An 18740-nucleotide genomic window follows, 5' to 3' on the forward strand; every position below is an offset into this window, starting at 1 on the left:
AACCAAGAAAAAAAAAGAGAAAACACAAAAAACAATAATTTGTTGTTTTCACTTTTTTGTTTTCAGAAACAGAAAACAGATAGAAAACATTTCCTGAAAATGTCCCTACCAAACGCGTTTTCTCCTGTTTTTTGTTTTCTCTGTTTTTAAAAACAGAAAACTGTTTTTGAAAACTATACCAAACAAGCTCTTAGGTTTTCCAGATGGACTGGCCCAAGTTCTTTTCTGCTTTCGGTCGATTGTTGTGTTGTTCAATTAGTCAAGCTGGTTCCCGTGTTTGTCTCCTGTTGCGACCAGTCCTTCCATTCTATTGGATGCTGAATCTGTATGATGATTTCTTCCCTACTCATCCCTGCACCAACCGTTCTGCTCGATCCTTTTCCAAGGTAACACTGTTTGCTGTACAATCTGATATCATATCCCACTACCAGATCAAAAATTATATCGATGTCTTTGCCTTGAAGAATCAATTTCAATAGGTGGCTAATTTTCTCTATTACAACTCATTTCTTGCTTCTCAATTTTTGGTTTTTTCATATCACAAAACCAATTGATATGGAGGCTCCATGTTTTATGCTAAGTATGTATGATTCTATCCCCATTTCCCCTTGTTTAATTTCACTCTTGATGTCATATTTTATGTTTGCTCTGGGTACACATTTACCTATAAATTGAACCCAAGTCTTCAATTTTCATTGCGCCTGGTCTTTCACCTAATTCACCTCACTTTCGCTTCCAAATTTCACAGCCTGCAACACCATCTTAAACCGCCAAAAAAGCTACTCAAGCTTTAAACCTTCTGTTTCACCATATCCAGGTTATGGAATAGTGAAATTTCTCAAACCTAGAAACCCGCAAGTAACCATTTAGCTTCCAATTACCCTGCAAGACACCATGTCTCTATTAATAACCCCCTAGACTCCACTGTTCCAACATAATCAATTGGAGAGGTCGTATTGTTGGTGGTTTCACCAGATTAAACAAAAACTCATTCATTCTCAAACAAGCTCTTAAATACCACAAGAACCTAACTGGGAACATCTTTGTCTCAAGATTTGGTAGATCCCACTACCACATTAAATTTGAACTAGCTCATGAACTGGCTAGTGTGTTGAGGCATGGAACCAGAGTTATGTTTGGTGATCTGTTCTTGATCCAAGAATGAAATACGTCTATAACCCTTAGAAACATATCTCTAAACTATAAAGACTTTGGAATCATTCTCAGAAATTTATACCCAGAGCAAACAGACATTGTGATCAATGGGGATTAGACTCAGAGTGGATGTTTCTCAACCTCTACAGTTTGGCTACTATGCACCAAACAATAGATATGAAGTAAATAGAGTAATTATGAGATACCAGGAGCTTCCCAGGCTGTTCTGCAACTTCTGCAATAGGCTAGGACATGCAAATGTAGACCGTATGGATATTTTTCTTCTTAACCACCCCAATATGCAAGCACCTGCTCATTTCGATGATCTCCCCGAGCACACTCCTTTCCCTGAAGACCCGTTCGCGCAGGCATCGTACGACCAAGAAGCTCTCCACAATATAGACAGAGATGATCCTGACAGTGACTGGAGTCTAGAAGTCCATTATTCTCAAGTGAATACCAGCCGTGAACAATATGTGTTTTCCTACACAGATGGAGAAGGACCAGCTGAAGGCAATTACCAATTTGGCTTTCGCTCCAACATGTCAACATATTCGGAAAGAACAAGTGGTAATTGAATATTTGTCCCTACTTTTGATGGTCTATACAAATATCCTTATCACACATTAAATATGTCTCTCTTCATCCCTAAGCCCATCAAGGGTCCAATAAGGTTTTTATTTCTTCCAAATTTGCCCTCCTATCTATTGTTTTTATATATCCCTTCTTACTTCTTCTTCTTGTTCTTCTTCTTCTTCATTTAGTAGCAAACCCTCCATTGTTCCACCACCATCGGCAGCATCTCCATCGTCACCACCAACAACGAACCCTCCATTGCTCCACCACCACCATCACCATAACTACCAACACCATCTCCTTAATCACGATCTACATCTCCATCTTTCCAGATCGAAAATTACTTTATCCTTTTCTTCTTAGAACAACCATCGCCACCACCACCACCACCACCATCTCCGTCCTTTTTCCTGCTTTTTTCGCCGCTGTTACAATCGAAATATCGATTGAGAGAAAGATTTTCGATTGAGATATATTTCAATCGAATTACGTTTCATTTTAGGTTTCAGAGATTTTTCAAAATTGATTTTGTGTTGATTTCAGTTGGGAAGAACACGGAAGATTGTGGATCTAAGATGATTCATGAATGAGATGTCATTGTTGTGTGTCAATTCAGCTTGATTTCATGACCTTGTGCTGAAGTTGAGAATGAAGCAGAAATGGTGATTTAGTGAAATTAGTATTTGATTTTGTGATTTTGAAGAAATTGAAGCTAGGGTTTGAGCTCATGATGGTTTAAATGGTTTGAATTGGTGTTGAAGCTTCAGAGCATACAATGGTGGTGCTGCTATGGATTATAGATGGTGTTTGATGGTTTTGTTGGTGGATCTGAAACTGCATCTGATGGAAAAATGGGTATGTGTTTTAGCATATATGAATTGCTGCTAATGTATGTCAAAATGGATTGGAGATAAATAGATGTATGTTAGGGTGCAGTTGAGCAGAGGATGATGTTGGTGGCTACTGCAATGAAGGAGATGAAACTGTTGTTGTTTATGAAGCTACACGTGATGATCAATTTTTGTTTGTTTATATGTTTTTATGGGATCAACTCCTGTTGTTGACCCAATTTTTTATTGGATCAACTATGGTTGTTGATCCATCTATGGGATCAACTCCTGTTGTTGACCCAATTTTTATTGGATCAACTATGGTTGTTGACCCAATTTTTTATGGGATCAACTACTGTTGTTGATCCTTTGAACTCCTATTGTTGACGATATTTCTTTGGATAAGTATAATCATGCTTGTAGTTTAAATCATGCTTTGTGGTTTAAATCATGTAAATTTCTTCCAATGTTGAACTTGTGGTGCAATGGTAGCATGACTGACTCCATGTCAGATGATGATGTTCGACTCACGCCAAGTTCACTCCATTTCATACGAATCAACTTTCATTGTTGATCCAATTTTAGTGGATCAACAACCATTGTTGATCCATTAAATTGGATAAACTTCTACTGTTGTTCCTTTTTTTTGGATCAACTATCGTTGTTGATCCCCTAAACTAGATGAACTTTTATTGTTGGTTCTATTTTTATTTGGATCAACTACTGTTGTTGATATAAAAATATTTGAACCAGCGGCGGCGGCGGTGACTGTGGCGGTGGCGGCGGCGACGACGAACTAGTAGTGGTGGCGGCAACAGACTAGTGGTGGTGGAGGACTGGTGGTGGTGTAATGGTGGTGCTTAAGGAGTGGTGGTGAAATGTTAGTGGTGGTGGTGGTGGAATGGTAGTTGAATATTATGGTGGTGAAGTGGTAGAGGAAGAAATTTGTTCCATTTTGAAATAAAGAAAAATATTATATGGGTGAGGGTATTAAGGTAATTTAATATTAAATGGATAAGGTTATAAAAAAGTAAGGACGTATTTATTGTTGAATAAGGATATATTTATTAGGTGTCAAAAGTAGGGACATATAAATATACCCAAAGAACAATCTCAGAAAATGCAGCAACTAGTTCTGCTTCGCCAGCAATTCCAGATAACCAGATCGTTCCTGCTACCTTGGATGCAAGCCCTGTAAAATTCATAACTTCGGATATTGAATATAACATGTTATTTAACTTGGTATCTGACTTAGCCGCAGACTCAGATACTTCAAGTCCTACCAGTACCCTAAATGGAGTAGGTTCGAAACGTCCGAACCTAGAACAACAACTCTACCTCATGAGCATTGAGCAGGGATCATCTTCTACAACTAGCAATTTTAGAGGAGTCTCTCAAAAATATTTTGACTAATGGACGACACAGTGTCAACCTCACAAATGACTTAGAATTGAAGATGTAACTGAATCAACAGCAGTGCAAGATCAGCAGCAGCGACATCACCCGTAACAGATTGGTCTCAGTTCCTCTACAGACTAAAACTGATCTCAAGTGTCAAGCCACATTCAATTGCACCTCTCAACGACACATATCGGGGCCGGTGGATTCCCCTGTCATTTTGTTTCTTGCTGCCTTTACCTCCTCTCTTTAGTAGTGCTTTAATCAGTTTGTTTCTTTAGGTCTTAGTCAGGTTAAATCTTTATATATTTATTGGTAGTATCTCTACTATAAGATCGTTGTAATATCTCCTTGTATGCGTGGTTAGTATAAGGTGTACGCTTATATAGTATAGTTGATGATCATGTGGTTGTTTTAGAGTAGTTGTGTATTCGTTTTATTCCTATGTGGTGTGTATTAGTTATTTCTTTACAACTACTTCTTACTAAGGTTGTGTATGTATATAATATAACCATCCTCTTATACCTTATGTGTTTTTTTTATGAATTGCTTCCCATCCCTTTCTGCCTGCCTTTTAAATTCCATGCCACTTGTTCTTGTCCCTTTCATGGATGCTTGAATCCCGTTATCTCTGCATTACTTCACTGCTTGAACCTTTGATTTATATCTGCACAACATTCTAATCCTTTGCATATGCTTCTACTTTAATCCTGCTAGTCGACTTTATAACTCTCACTTATAGCTTTAGCCTCTACAATTGTGTGTACTTAGTTTTGTTGATTCCTATTTGTTGCCATGCGCATGTGATCTCTTGCATACATTATCCCCAATATTTGATCTTTTACAACTCTCTGCACTCAGTCCCCTTAGGGATTATTATACCTTACAGTTTGCCTACCTACTGATTGAATACTCTTGATTTGACTCCCCTTGTTTGCTACTTTCTCCCTTCTATCACTATTGCTAATATATGTTCCCCTGCTGCTTAGTTTCCTATTCTCTTTTAACCCCATCTTAGACTCTTCCCTCCCTAACCATGTCAATCCTGGTATGGAACTGCCAGGGCATAAACCAACCACCAACAACACAACACATATGAGGACTAATCTCTATGTATAAGCCAACCATCTTATTCATCTCAGAAACATTAGCCAATAACAATCAAATGCTTCGCATTGCTCAGACATTACAATTCCAAAACCACTGTTATGTCCCCAAAATTGGAAGAAAATGAGGCCTCTGCCTATTATGGAATAATGATGTCAACCTATTAATCCTAAGGACATCCAAAAGTTTTATTCACACCCCTAGCCCAACCATGGATTTGCACCGGTATATATGGTCCACCACAACCGTCCGCAAGGAAAGAATTTTGGAAAGATCTCCCATCCCTATTCCCCAGCAAATCTACTTATTTGATTCTCATCGGAGATTTTAATGAAGTGATGGACCAATCCGAAAAGAAATGAGGCAGACCAGTCACCTATGCTCAAGCTCAGCCTTTCTTTAATCTAATTGATCAGATGAGATTCTTAAACCTAGGATTCCGAGGCCACCCTTACACTTGGACAAACAACCAGCAAGGCCAAGACAATATCCAGGAGAGCATCGATAGAGTTATATCAAACCAACATTAGAGAACCGCCAATCCTCACGCAGCAATCACACATTTGCCACGAATATCTCCAGATCATGCCCTCATTCTTCTAGAAATCAAAGCCCTGGACTGGCAAGGAAACAAGAACTAGAAGTTCGAACATTTATGGCTATCTCACCCGCAATCACAACAAGTGGTCAACTCATCTTGGGAAAAAAATGCATGACTCAGACCCCTCCTTAAATCTCCAGCTGAAGCTCATATCAACCAGCGAAACCCTGACAGAATGGAATAAGGTAACCTTCGCCCATTTACCTACTCTAATTAAAAAATCAACCGCCAAAAATCAAGCAGGCAGAACTCCTACAAGAAAAACAGCTTCGCATATATCACCTCACCCTGCTAGACTGCCATGCAACCTACTGGCAACAAAGATCTAGAATACAGTGGTTGCAATCGGGAGATCGTAACACAACATTCTTTCACACCAACGCTACAATTCATCGGAGCTGCAAGAACATCCAGCAACTCCAACTCCAACATCAACAAAATAATTGGATCCATGATAAGGACGCAATCATCAAAATTATGCTAGATCACTTCACTGATCAATATACAACACCAAGTACAAGAATGACCAGTTGTTTGAAGACATTACCCCGAGGCTAACCCCTCAACAATGTTCTCTTCTTACTTCAGAGGTAACCCCCGAGGAAATAAAAAAAAACGCTCTTTTTCATCGGCTCCGAACGTGCCCCAGGACCAGATGGCTACACTAGCAGATTCTTCAAAATTTTCTGGGAAACAACCCGGACACAACTAATTGATATGGTACGCAGTTTTTTTAATTCCCTTAACATACACCCACTCATGAATCACACTAACTTCACCCTTATCCCGAAAGTAGATCACCCTTCTAAACCCTCTCAATACAGACCAATAGGACTGTGCAATGTCACCTACAAAATTATCTCAAAAATCTTAGTCAACCTCTTAAGACCTCTTCTCCCCTTTATCTTTAGCCCCTACCAAAGTGCCTTTGTGCCCCAAAGATCTGTTCATGATAACATAACAATCGCCGGTGAGCTTTTCCATTATATCAAATCCTCTATCCGAACCAAAGACCCAAAAGTGGCTCTCAAGCTTGACATACAAAAAGATTATGACTCTTTAGATTGGGGATTCATCAAAGGAGCTTTTATCAAAATGGGTTTCCCACAACTCTTTGTGGACTACATCATGTTATGCATCACCACAGTAACATACTCAGTCAATATCAACGATACTCCGCACGGGTACGTCACCCCAACTAGAGGAATTAGGCAAGGTAATCCCCTCTCTTCTTATATCTTTATCATCTGTGTGAAAATCCTCTCAACAAATTTGAGAAACCTAGAAGCGCAAAAAAAAGGTAGAGGGACTGCGTATCTCTCAAAAATCCCCCCAATACTGCATCCCTTGTACGCAGATGATCTGTTAATAACATATAAAGCAACAACATAGGACACAAACCATCTCAAGCACTTATTGCAAGCTTACAGTACCTCAGCAGGTCAACATACCAATACCTCAAAATCGACAATAATCCATCACCCAAATCTCGAACAACATCTGGTGATCGAACTTCAACAAACCTTCGACATACCAACAACATCAAACCCACCCACATACCTAGGAAAACAAGGAAGAAGCAAGGTAGTTAATATCGCGTATCGGTATCGTATCGGCCGGGTCCAGTACACCTATACAAAAGATAACATCGGTTTTTGTCGGTGATACAACATGAAAACTGGGATCATGCTTATATCTCAAATTTCCAAAATACAAGGTTGTTCATTAGCTAGCATTGTGATTGTCGTCCCATTATGCCGGTAAATCTTTCTTGGTATCCTTCACTTTTATCTTTTACATTTCCCTGCCCTGCAATAGATATATGGTTTCCATCTTATATCCTACCATATATTTGTTGATTTTATATATCATAAATACATTAAGACTTTTAACTTCTCCAATTGACGTTGTACTTGTTTGTAAAGACTAGATGCATGTTGATGAAAAATTTATTCATTGAAACTGATATTAACGGTGTATAAGTAAAACCAATATATCGGTCTATACCGGCCTGTACGACCGATAATATCGTTGCATCTTTGTATTGTTGATATTTCAGTGTCGTATAGGTATTTTCCGATATCCGATAAAAACCTGTAATATCGGCATGTACAACCGATATTAACTACCTTGGGAAGAATATCTCAGCATATTTTTTCCCCCTTCTTCAGCGACTAGCTTGAAAAGCAAAAGTTTGGATGATGAAATGCCTAAATCAGGCAGGAATATTAGTTCTCATTAAAACGTCTCTCACACCTACAACCAATCATCTTGCGCAAAGACAATTGCTTCCAGCTCATATCCACCAAAAAATGGATCACATAACTAGATACTTCTTATGGGGACACGACTCAAACGTAAGGAAACTTCATCCAATAGGATTTGATAAACTCATCAAACCTAAATCAAAAGGAGGATTGGGAATTCGAAGCAGCAAAGAGCATAACAAGGCCCTCCTTATGAAGAGAATCTGGAACACACATGAGAAACCAAACTCTATAGTGGCCTCGTTGTACAACGAGAAATACCTTAAACATCAACTAATCCTCCAAAACATCCTTCCTCCTCCCTCGTCCACAATCCCCCTATGGAGGAATCTGGCTTCCCTCATACAACCCTGAAAAAACATCTCTTTCACCGATAGGAAACGACTCCATCACCCCAATCCAAGCAAACTGGATCCCTCAGTTCGAAAATAGCATAGACCCAACACTTTGCTACCCCATAAAATCAGTAGCTGATATCATTGACCCATTAACCCGGTCTTGGAACCACGAAAAGATGAGCATCCTCCCACCAAACACAGTGCAAATAATCGTAAGCCTTCACCTTCCACATGAGAACCAGCTGGATATAATAATCTGGCCCTTCACAAAATCAGGAAAATACAAGACGACTTCAGGATACAAATGCCTAACAGACATTTCAGATCAATTGCAGCACAATCCACCACCCCCTCCAACCAACTTCCTATGGACGCTCCGTGTCCACCAAAAATACAACTTTTCTTGTGGAAAACACTTAACGAGGGCCCATCAACCCTCCAACTACTCAATCACATCCGCCTCGCCAACTCAAATCTTTTCCCCCAATGCAATTCTAACCCTGAAACTGCAAAGCATATCCTGCTACATTGTCCGATTGCTATGGATTCGTGGAACCTACTACTTTCCCGGATATCCACTCCAGGGAGCACCCACCAAGGAATACCCACTTCAATAAACTCATAGACATCTGTATTCCTATTTCTTCGGGCTAAAATCGGTAACGAAACCACCATCACATTCTGGTTTTCTTCTGGTCCCTTGACTAGCTAGAAATGACGTCGTATACAACCAAAAGCAAACGATGTGGGGAAGGTGCCAAACTGCCAATGGCTCTAGTTTCCCTCCGTTAAAAAAAGAGTCAGAAATTTTGGGAGAAAAATAAATAAAAAAATAGATAAAAAAATAAAAAGAAAGAAATTCTGAAGACTAGTTGGAGAAACAAAAAAACAAGTCTTTTCCTTCCTTTCTCTCTCTTTCTCTAGATATTATTATTTTCTAGGGTTTTTCATTTTTCTAGGGTTTCTTTCACTCGCTCTTGCCCTCTTTAATCATTTTAGGGTTTCAAAAAAGAGGGTAAGAAGAGAAGAAGAAGATCTCTCTATCTTCGCTATGGCTTCCCAAGGAGGAATTGACCCTGTTATTCTCGATGATATCATTAATCGGCTTTTAGAAGTTCGTTCAGCCAGACCTGGTAAACAAGTTCAGCTTTCTGAAGCTGAGATCCGACAGCTTTGTGTTGCCTCTAGAGAGATTTTTCTTCAACAACCTAATTTATTAGAGCTTGAAGCTCCTATTAAGATCTGTGGTAATTTTTCTCACTTTAACTGATTTTTGTTTATTTATTTATTGTTCTGTGTGAGAATTTCAGAGTTTGGAACTTCTTAGTCTGTTGTGCCGGCTATGTTGTTTTAATGATATTTGATCTGCGAATGATGTGGAGATGATGCCCTACTTGTGTGTAATTTTTTTGTGTTTCGGTTAGTCTCTTTACTTAGCATTGAGTATTTAGTGCTTATTATGTTTGAATACTTCATCAACTATGTATACTGTTTGGATAGGAGAATCAATGAAGAGGTACTTTTAGGGAGAATGTGTAACTGAATAATTATAAGTATTATATATTTTAGTGTTTTTCCATTTGAAGTTGAGGTTAAGGATGGGCAAAATTCATCAGTTGAGTTGGTAGTAATTAAGTCTGCGCTAAGTTGAAATTCTTATGCGAAGGAAGTTTACTTATAGTTCACATGAATACCTTGATGATTGTTATCTAAGGGAGCATTTCAACTGTACTTGGAAGTATGAGGTCACGGTGTTGTAATGGTTTTGCTTTGTCACTTAAATGCTTGCTAATGTTGCAAGCTTTAGACAAATATCACTTTATCACTGGCAAACTCTCTGGATGGCTGTCCGAACTGCCACATTAACAGCTGATAACCTTCTAAGTCTTATCAACTGTTAGTGGCAGGCAAGATCTTTTTAAGTTTAATTTGCAGTCTTTGAAATTTAAATACACTGATGGAAATTTAGATAAATGGTATTAACACTTTTTCTTTTTACTCCGCTCGATCTGCCTCTATTTTCTCCATGCCCTGACCTTGTGCGTTTGTTTTGCTTTCTGATGCAGGGGACATTCATGGGCAATATGGGGATCTTTTAAGGCTTTTCGAGTATGGGGGATTACCTCCCCAAGCCAACTATTTATTCCTAGGTGATTACGTTGATAGGGGAAAACAGAGTTTGGAAACAATATGCCTTCTACTGGCTTACAAAATCAAGTACCCAGAGAATTTTTTTCTTCTACGAGGAAATCATGAATGTGCTTCTATTAATCGGATATATGGGTTTTATGATGAATGTAAGAGACGGTTTAATGTTAGACTCTGGAAAGCCTTTACCGATTGTTTCAATTGCCTTCCCGTGGCAGCTCTTATAGACGATAAGATATTATGCATGCATGGTGGACTTTCCCCTGATTTGGCAAATTTAGATCAGATTAGAAACATAACTCGTCCTGTGGATGTTCCAGACACTGGTCTGCTCTGTGATTTACTGTGGTCAGATCCTGGTAGAGATTCTAAGGGGTGGGGAATGAACGACAGAGGAGTTTCATACACTTTCGGCGCTGATGCAGTAGCAGAATTCCTAATGAAGCAGGACCTGGATCTTGTTTGCCGTGCTCATCAGGTTACTAGTTTTCACTCTTGAAACTATGACCAGCTTTTATAAAACTATGAGCTTGTTTACGATCCTATATCTAATCTTAGACATTATTTATGCTGCTTAACATAACATTTCATGTATCCAGGTCGTGGAGGATGGTTACGAGTTCTTCGCTGACAGACAGCTTGTGACGATATTTTCAGCCCCAAACTACTGCGGTGAATTCGACAATGCTGGTGCAATGATGAGTGTTGATGAAAGTCTAATGTGCTCTTTCCAAATTCTTAAGCCAGCAGAGAAAAAAAAGTTCATGATGTCAACAAAAATATGATATCATTATTCCTCAATACGAGTTGATCTTGATAAGGTCAGTTTTCATCACTTATCTCTAGTATCTTGTTATTGGATATCTTCATTTGCTAGAAATGGGGAAGGTGGAGCACTAATTCTTGTTATTTACAGAATTTCTGATTGTTGCCTACTTGCCTTAAACCATGAAATGAGCCACAAGTAGGCTACTGAAGTAGTGTTTACTCTGTTGTGGTTGATCTCGTAAGTCAAGTCCAGTAGCTCTGCATTTTCCTAGTTTACTTAGTCTATCGAGCTATGATCGGATGCTCATTCTGCGTGCACCCTACTTTGTTGAGTGGCATTTTTGCTCCCCTCGCTAGTAATAACTTGTCACAAATTTGCTTGTTTCTATTCATTCCTCTCCTATGCTGAATTTGCATTTACTTTGCAGGGTCGGACAAATCTATCAAACGCATATGCGAGCAAGGTCTCAAGCATCTATAGAACACATGGAGATACTAACTTGGTGCCCCTCTCCCAAGTTGGTTCAGGGTTCTAGAATATAGTTGTTTTAAATTCTGCGAGACAAGATTATTATCACAAGAGAGGAGTTTCATCTCCCTGTAATCCTTGTGTTTTGCGGGCAACTGCAGTATGTGTAATGCAGAGAGAAGGCAAGGCAAATGCCAGATTATTATTTTTTATATCTTATTTACCTTTCTTCTTCCCACTTAGTTCTGTTTTGTCATTGTCCTTGTACATCTATTTCCTTAATGTTTTCTTTTGTTAACCTTTTGATATTCATGAAAATACATTCAACTGGTATCATCCTGTACTTTTTCATCCAATTTGTGCTAACATTTTCATCATTTTTGCTATAATGGTATGAATATGCAGGTCCCTAACAATTTTAAGCCTTTAGCGGTGTTTTTGAGAGGTTCTTCCCCAACTTTCTGGTTGGAAGAATCTTCATATAGTTTAAAATTATGCTGGTGTGGACCGTGTGGTGCTCTTTCCCTATATGTCAGAGACATGTAGGTTGAAATGGACAACAGAATTGGGGGATAGCCAGCTTGGGATACTATTTGTCCCCGCTTAAAAACAATTACACCCTAATACTTTGTGGCAGTCCACTTAAAAGTGTTTCCCCCTTGTGATCCCCTGACCAATTTGTCCCCTCAAAAAGAGAGAGAGGGAGAGTCTTGCAGTTGCAGGATCTGCCAATGTGTATGCCCTTCTTAAGTAATGGCCAGATCAGATAAGATTCATTAGAATTAAAGCCAAGTGAGGTGCAGAATTACATTCATTAGAACCAACAAAATCAACGGTAAACAAACTCATCAAAACAAAGGCTAAATCCATTTATTCCTCCAGTCTATGAACACTACAATCTTGTCCACTAAACCTCAAAAATGCTAGAACACTTGCAACCTCACAGAAGCAAACAAAACAAAAACAGCTGAACCCCAAAAACACCAGGAGGTAAAAGAAGTCTAATGATTTTAATTTAACTTATATATTTTCCTCCATCCAGAATCAGTGTCCACCCAACACCAGAGATCATCATGCATGCCAGCCAACATGATCAGAACTGAAGAAAGAATATCAACTCCCCAAAAATACCTTTGAACCATAATTCATAGCCATAGGAAAGAATGTGAGCATCAAAACTTGTCTGACCAAAAATGCCCCTCCAATCTCATCATCTTGACCTTAACAAGAATATACTGAGTTCTTGACCACTGAAACCGACTGGGTTAATAAGATGAAACGATTCCGAGTCAATATTTCCAATAACTCGTTCATAATTAGCCCTCATGTAAATAACATCACCATCCTCGCCACCACCTCCACCTTCTTGATTCTGATGATGATCGCATTTAGTTGTTATTGTTGATGAAACTAACGATCCAGATGGAATAACACCAGCACCCACAGTCATTGATTTCATAGTTTTCAGAATCAAACGGTCTTTATCAGTTGTTCTTCTTCTTGATGCAAATCCAACTTTACGTCCATTTATACACATTGTCCATATTGGTATCGATAGTAATGGCAGTACATTACTAGTCGAATTCCTTCGAACATCATCTTTGCTGCTGTTGTTATTATTATTATCGCTAGTATTACGATGATTATTACACGATTCAAGAGCGATTCGAACGAGTCCACATTTCATTTCTTTAATAAGAAGATAAGTAGGTAATGAGAATTGAAGAAGTAACGATGGTTTTGAATTTAAACGATCATATTGAATACAGAAACAAACATGACCTCTTCTATGACCAAAGAATGTACCTATTACCATTGATTTTGATGATCTTGGTGGATTATTCACCTGATGATGATGATAGTTGTTTACGCTTTCATCTGCTGATGATGTTCTTGTTTCTTCTTCTTCTTCTCCTTCTTCAATATCTTCTTGATTCTTCGTTTTTTCTTGATGGTGATGATCATCTGGTATATCATCTCTCAATGAAGTACTTATACGTTTCTTAACAGTGTGGGTTTTGTGGTTGTTGCTCATTCTCCTGTTAGAAGAAGAAGAAGTAGGAGAAGGACTAAAGCAAGAACAGAGATATTGACAGAGATTGTCGGATTTTGTCATTACTGTAGAAAGAAAGACTAAGGGTTTGATTTGATTGTTGAGATGAAAAAAAAAATTGGGTTCTTCCTTTTTCTTATAAGAAACAGAGTAAATTATGGAGTTCTTGGAGAGAAGAAAGAATAAATTTATGGGTTTGTGATTTGGTTTCTGAGAAAAGGGTTTCTCTTGTTGAAGCAAACAAGAGATGATCAAAGAGAAAGAATATTAAGTACAGAGGAGGAACTGTAAATTAATGGAGTACTTGGAGAAAAGAAAGAAACAGAGTAAATTAAAGGAACGGGGGTTTTCTGCTAACATCTGAACCTATACGAAGATGATGATGATAAGTCTCGACTTTAGTACTCTAGAGACTAGTACTTATATACTTAAACGGATGACCCTCTTTTCTGTTTTCTTTTACCTGGTAAAGCTGCAACTAATTAGGAGGAACGGGAGGGGGTAATATTTGTTACCTGGGTGAACAACAACTTATACGGCATAACTATAAAACTGTTAAATCTCCAGTGAGATTCTTCATCATGGGATTATCTGACGGTGACGATGTATAGGGTTTGATACACATACCTTTACTGATGGGGTCAGGACATAGCAGTGAAAAGTGAAACTCTTTATAAATTAAGTCAAATTGGTTTTGGTTGACTAGGCCACCTCATCATTAAACCCTTTAAGGCATACATGAATTTCGCTGTTGGTAAAAAAAAAAAAAATCAATGATGTTGACTAATATTGGTAGGGCTCACAGGTGGATATATGCAAAATTTCTACATGAACCATCCCCAAACTCATAGAAAACCACTCCTCACACGCAAATGCTTTATATCTGGGGGATGATCCGGGAACTCATAGGTCGCGGCAGCCATTTCCGCCCACTTATAATCCCAATGTTAGAGGGCATTGCTCTCGATCATCTGATCCCTCACAGGATTTTTATCCGATATTTTTGGGCATCAATCTAACATCCAATTTCTTTTTGTTGATTTTGAGCTCACCTGAAAACAGTTCATCATTCCCCTCTTGAGGGTATTTTGGGAATAACGCAGTTTTGGAAAGGTTCTTTCATCGGTTTTCAAAACCAGATAAATTGACCGTGGGATGATATCATGTCTCTCTTTTTTTTACTCGGTCAATAAAAATAAATAAAAAAACGAACATATACAGGGACTAGGCCTTACTAGCACATAACCGTGAGGCTATCACCAGAAGAAGACCTATTTGAAACGAAAATAAACCTCTCCAGGCATTCCACAGAGAGAACGAAACCTGGCCTACCTTCATAAAATTCAAAAATATCTTCGACCAACAAACATGCTTGTTTAGCCAAAGCATCAGCTGAAAAATTAACTTCCCTATAGCTATGAACATAGCGTATATTGGTATACAAACTCTTTGTCATTCTCCAACGCTGCATTAGTTGCCAAGGCAACTCTCCTTTCTGAAAAGCGTGGATGCAACTCATCGAATCAGACCGAACACAAAGGTTTTCAACACCCCATCTTTTAGCTAGCATCGCTCCATAAATAATAGCACATACTTCCGCATAAAAATTTGTCTGCCAACCAAGTCCAACACTAAGAACGCCAAGCACTGTCGAGTTGGAATCACGGAAAGTAACACCACAACCAGCTTGGCCTGGGTTGCCAAGAGATGTGTCATCGCAACAAATCATAATTTCACCTGGGTTAGGAGGAGACCAACTAACCTCAACTGGATTGGAAATCTTACAAACTCTATGCCGCACTCTGAAATAACTCAAAATGTGCAAGTCCTCCAAATTATTAAACATATGACCCTTCATCCGAATTGAGTTATCACAGATTATCTGATAAACTCTCCCTTTAAAACCGAGCCATTGCACCGTAATACCTTCATAAAAAGCCTTATTCCGCAGCTTCCATAACTCTGTGACAATGGCTAAATTAGAAACAAGCCACAGGTCCTTAATCATCCTGCTGCGACCCTTAGCAGCCTTATAAGAGACCACTAAATCTTCATTTGGTTGCAATTTAAAAATTTCCGCCACCCAAGCCCAAATCCTCTTGGAAATTCTGCAATGCCAAGTGACATGACTCATAGTTTCGCCATTCTTCCTGCACAAACGACACATAGTAGGCATGCTCCTACCAATCTTCATAATAATGTTGTCTTCAGTTGCGCAACATTGTTTTGCCCAAATCTTCCAATATTGCACATTCAAAGTAGGATGTAGAACCTGCCTAGTGAACAAAATTGCAATAGGCAGCACCTCATTTGGCGTCTTTAAAGCAGCCTTTGCAGCCTTTACTGAAAAGACGTCTTTGCTATCCAAATCCCAAATTTTGTAGTCTTCACCACCAGCAATAAGTGGTAAATTATCAACATCCATGTTACAACGCAACATCAAATCTCTAGTTATTTGGGGTATGGCCCAAGCACCATCAACAATAATATCACTAATCTTGGCCTTAAAATCATTAGGGCCTTTGGAAGTGATTCCAATGATATCATGTCTCTCACGGGTCACTGTTAGTTAGGTTTTAATAACATCTATCTTATCAGTTATAATTGAGGAATTGTCAAAACCTTTAATTTCAATTCTATTTTGTAATGAGAAGTTCCATTTGAAAGATTTTTGGGTCCATTGGATTTGCCGCTACACATTCATTTGTAAGTCATCTCAAACCTGCTAAAGTTGCTTTGTTTTTGTTTTTTTTTCCTTTCATGGAGGATTTTCTCAAAACTAGAGTTTTTATTGGTGGTACATATATTGTAGCTGTCGCAATTACTCTTACAGAGGTAATAAATTATTTTCATTTCATTCGTAAAATCAGGAGAAATCAACAGTTTACTAACCAACTAATACTAACAAACTATGATTTTAGATTCCATGCAATGTCCATCCTGTCAGTAAATCATATGCCAAGGTTATTCCGCAGACATTCTATATTAGTCTTTCTTTTTCTATAATTGGTTCTTTCATAGAAATATGTAGTATTCCTATCGCCCATATCCAAGTTCCCATCTAAACCTCTTCATATCCCCCTCATTCTCTTTCTTCTAAAATAATGATCAGATAAACCTTCTCCAACCAAGCATTTTCCTCCTGAGATATGCTCATTTGGAGTAGATCTAAGCATGTAATCTCTCTTTACTCATCGCAGTACTTATCTATTTTTTCATTTTCTTATATCGGTACTAAGTGTTTAGTTAGGTTTTTTTTATCTTATTTTTAGATCAAATCTTAAATCTTTATTTACTTAGGATAACTTAGTTTTAGTCTTTTGTTTGTTTTTGGATTTTTAGTAGTTTTGTTAAGGTTTTCTTATAAATGATCAAGAACGACAACAACAACATTAAAATATCTCCAGCACCAGCAACAAAAACTTGCCCTAAAATTTCAACAACAACAAGAACACCAATGCTGAGTTCGCTAAAGCATACCCATTCAGTTCGATTTTGTCCTAGGATAACCGATTTCGGTTACTTGTGTAAAAGTACTACTGTATGGTTGGAAAATCGTTGATTACTGGAGGGATCTAATTAAGGTTCCTATTTCCTATTTTCCATTATCAATAGTGTTACTTTAACTTTCAAGAAAACCTTGAGAAATTATTCGATCTTTGAATTTTAACGCCGCTACTCTATGTAAATTTGTTAAATGATTCAGATATCTCGCGCCAAATCATGCCATTTAAATTGTTATTTACGAATCAACATGGGATGGTTAGAGATCTTTTTGAAATTGGATTCTTTATCACTAACGTAAAATGATCTATAAGTGATTTGATCTTGAATCACTCTAACGATATTATTAACGTAATATATATATATATATATATATATACAAATACTCGAGTCTAGTAGTCAAAGACTAAAAAGTTTCTCTCTCAAAGTTCTACGAAAACTCTTGAGGATTTGGAGCAGATCTGAGCATCATTACTCTTGAGGAAATAAAGTTAAGACAATGAGAGCATATCTCTCATTCTTTATTTCCTTAAGATATAATTAAAATTTGTCTTTACTTTAGATTTTCTCTAAGTTTCTTAGTTTATTCTCTTTTTGTATTAGATTTATTTAGGTTTTTAGTGTTCCTACTAAATTGAAGTTGCACTTGGCTTTTATCTGATGAAGTTCATAGAGATTAATAGTAAGGTTTTATCCAATAGAACCCAAACCATAACAGCAGCAATAACAACCATAACTCCATCAGAGACAACATAAGCAATAACAACATCCAAGACACTTGCAGATACATCAACAAAAAACATCGGCTAACAACCACAAGACACTTATTCCGATTAAGATACCGACTGAATCCACCCGATTCAGGCAAAAAAAAATTTATTCTGTTGATCCATGTTACATGTGGTACTATAATAAATAAAAAACCTTGAGAAATGGTTGGGGTACTTTGTGGACTCTAGCATTTGCGCTTTTTGCATATCTTTTAATTAGTTTGGATAAATTAGATATTCATAACAAGCCGTTTAACCCTTGCTGCATGTGTTACTACACAGATGAAGAAACAAACCTTGAGAAATGGTTAGGTCCTTTGTGGATCCTAACATTTTTGTGAACTAATGATTTCTTAATCAGTTTGGTCAAATTAGCGTTCCTGGCCAGGCCATTTTAACTTATTCGTATTACTATTAAGTAGTTAAACTTAATGCTTAGTATAATGTAAGGATAGGGAATTGAATGAGAGGTTAAACTTAATCTGCGCTCAGTTGAGTGTAGAGGCTACTCAAGGTTTCTGTTCCTTCATTGTCACCCTGATTTACTCATTTTCCTGTCAAGATCAAGCTATGGTACTTGACATTTGGTATCATCCAGTGGATTTTTCCTTTATCTGCAATGACTGGAGGTCCATCTATAAAAAATGTTGATGCTACAACAAAGGAGATGAAATCTCTGGTGAAATCACTTACGGATCTTCATATCAAATAATCTATAAATCGTGTTGAAGCTTCAAAGAAACAAGAGGAATCGTT

At 37.9% G+C, this 18740-nt stretch overlaps 4 protein-coding genes across 6 annotated transcripts; 2 read left to right on the forward strand and 2 right to left on the reverse strand.

The window, feature by feature from the left end:
* The first annotated feature begins 281 nt into the window (after positions 1 to 281).
* LOC113308942 lies at positions 282 to 2812 on the forward strand. 2 transcript variants are annotated; one of them, XM_026557387.1, is made up of 2 exons: positions 282 to 1725; positions 1923 to 2812. In XM_026557387.1, the coding sequence occupies exons 1-2, from the start codon at positions 1263 to 1265 to the stop codon at positions 2198 to 2200; spliced, it is 741 nt and encodes a 246-aa protein (XP_026413172.1). In that variant the 5' UTR covers positions 282 to 1262; the 3' UTR covers positions 2201 to 2812. The 2 variants fall into 2 exon arrangements, with proteins under 2 accessions (XP_026413172.1, XP_026413173.1); XM_026557388.1 differs by having other exon boundaries at positions 2275 to 2808.
* A 6345-nt stretch (positions 2813 to 9157) lies between these two features.
* On the forward strand, positions 9158 to 12000 carry LOC113313830 (serine/threonine-protein phosphatase PP1). Of its 2 annotated transcripts, XR_003342066.1 has the most exons (5): positions 9158 to 9519; positions 10339 to 10898; positions 11020 to 11241; positions 11337 to 11426; positions 11617 to 12000. XR_003342066.1 is itself a non-coding variant. In XM_026562618.1 (4 exons), exons 1-3 carry the CDS (start codon positions 9324 to 9326, stop codon positions 11203 to 11205), a joined length of 942 nt encoding a protein of 313 aa, XP_026418403.1. In that variant the 5' UTR covers positions 9159 to 9323; the 3' UTR covers positions 11206 to 11241; positions 11617 to 12000. The 2 variants fall into 2 exon arrangements, 1 of the variants encoding a protein (XP_026418403.1); XM_026562618.1 differs by lacking the exon at positions 11337 to 11426 and having other exon boundaries at positions 9159 to 9519.
* Positions 12001 to 12508: 508 nt separating this feature from the next.
* Positions 12509 to 14134, reverse strand: LOC113313831 (protein MIZU-KUSSEI 1-like). Its single transcript, XM_026562619.1, has one exon. It carries the CDS (start codon positions 13771 to 13773, stop codon positions 12868 to 12870), a length of 906 nt encoding a protein of 301 aa, XP_026418404.1. The 5' UTR covers positions 13774 to 14134; the 3' UTR covers positions 12509 to 12867.
* An 810-nt stretch (positions 14135 to 14944) lies between these two features.
* LOC113312592 lies at positions 14945 to 16135 on the reverse strand. Its single transcript, XM_026561335.1, has 2 exons — positions 15157 to 16135; positions 14945 to 15042 (listed from the first exon to the last, which is right to left on the reverse strand). Exons 1-2 carry the CDS (start codon positions 16133 to 16135, stop codon positions 14945 to 14947), a joined length of 1077 nt encoding a protein of 358 aa, XP_026417120.1.
* Positions 16136 to 18740: the final 2605 nt, after the last annotated feature.

Source organism: Papaver somniferum, chromosome 9 (genome assembly GCF_003573695.1).
Source record: "Papaver somniferum cultivar HN1 chromosome 9, ASM357369v1, whole genome shotgun sequence".
Classification (NCBI taxonomy): Eukaryota; Viridiplantae; Streptophyta; class Magnoliopsida; order Ranunculales; family Papaveraceae; genus Papaver; species Papaver somniferum.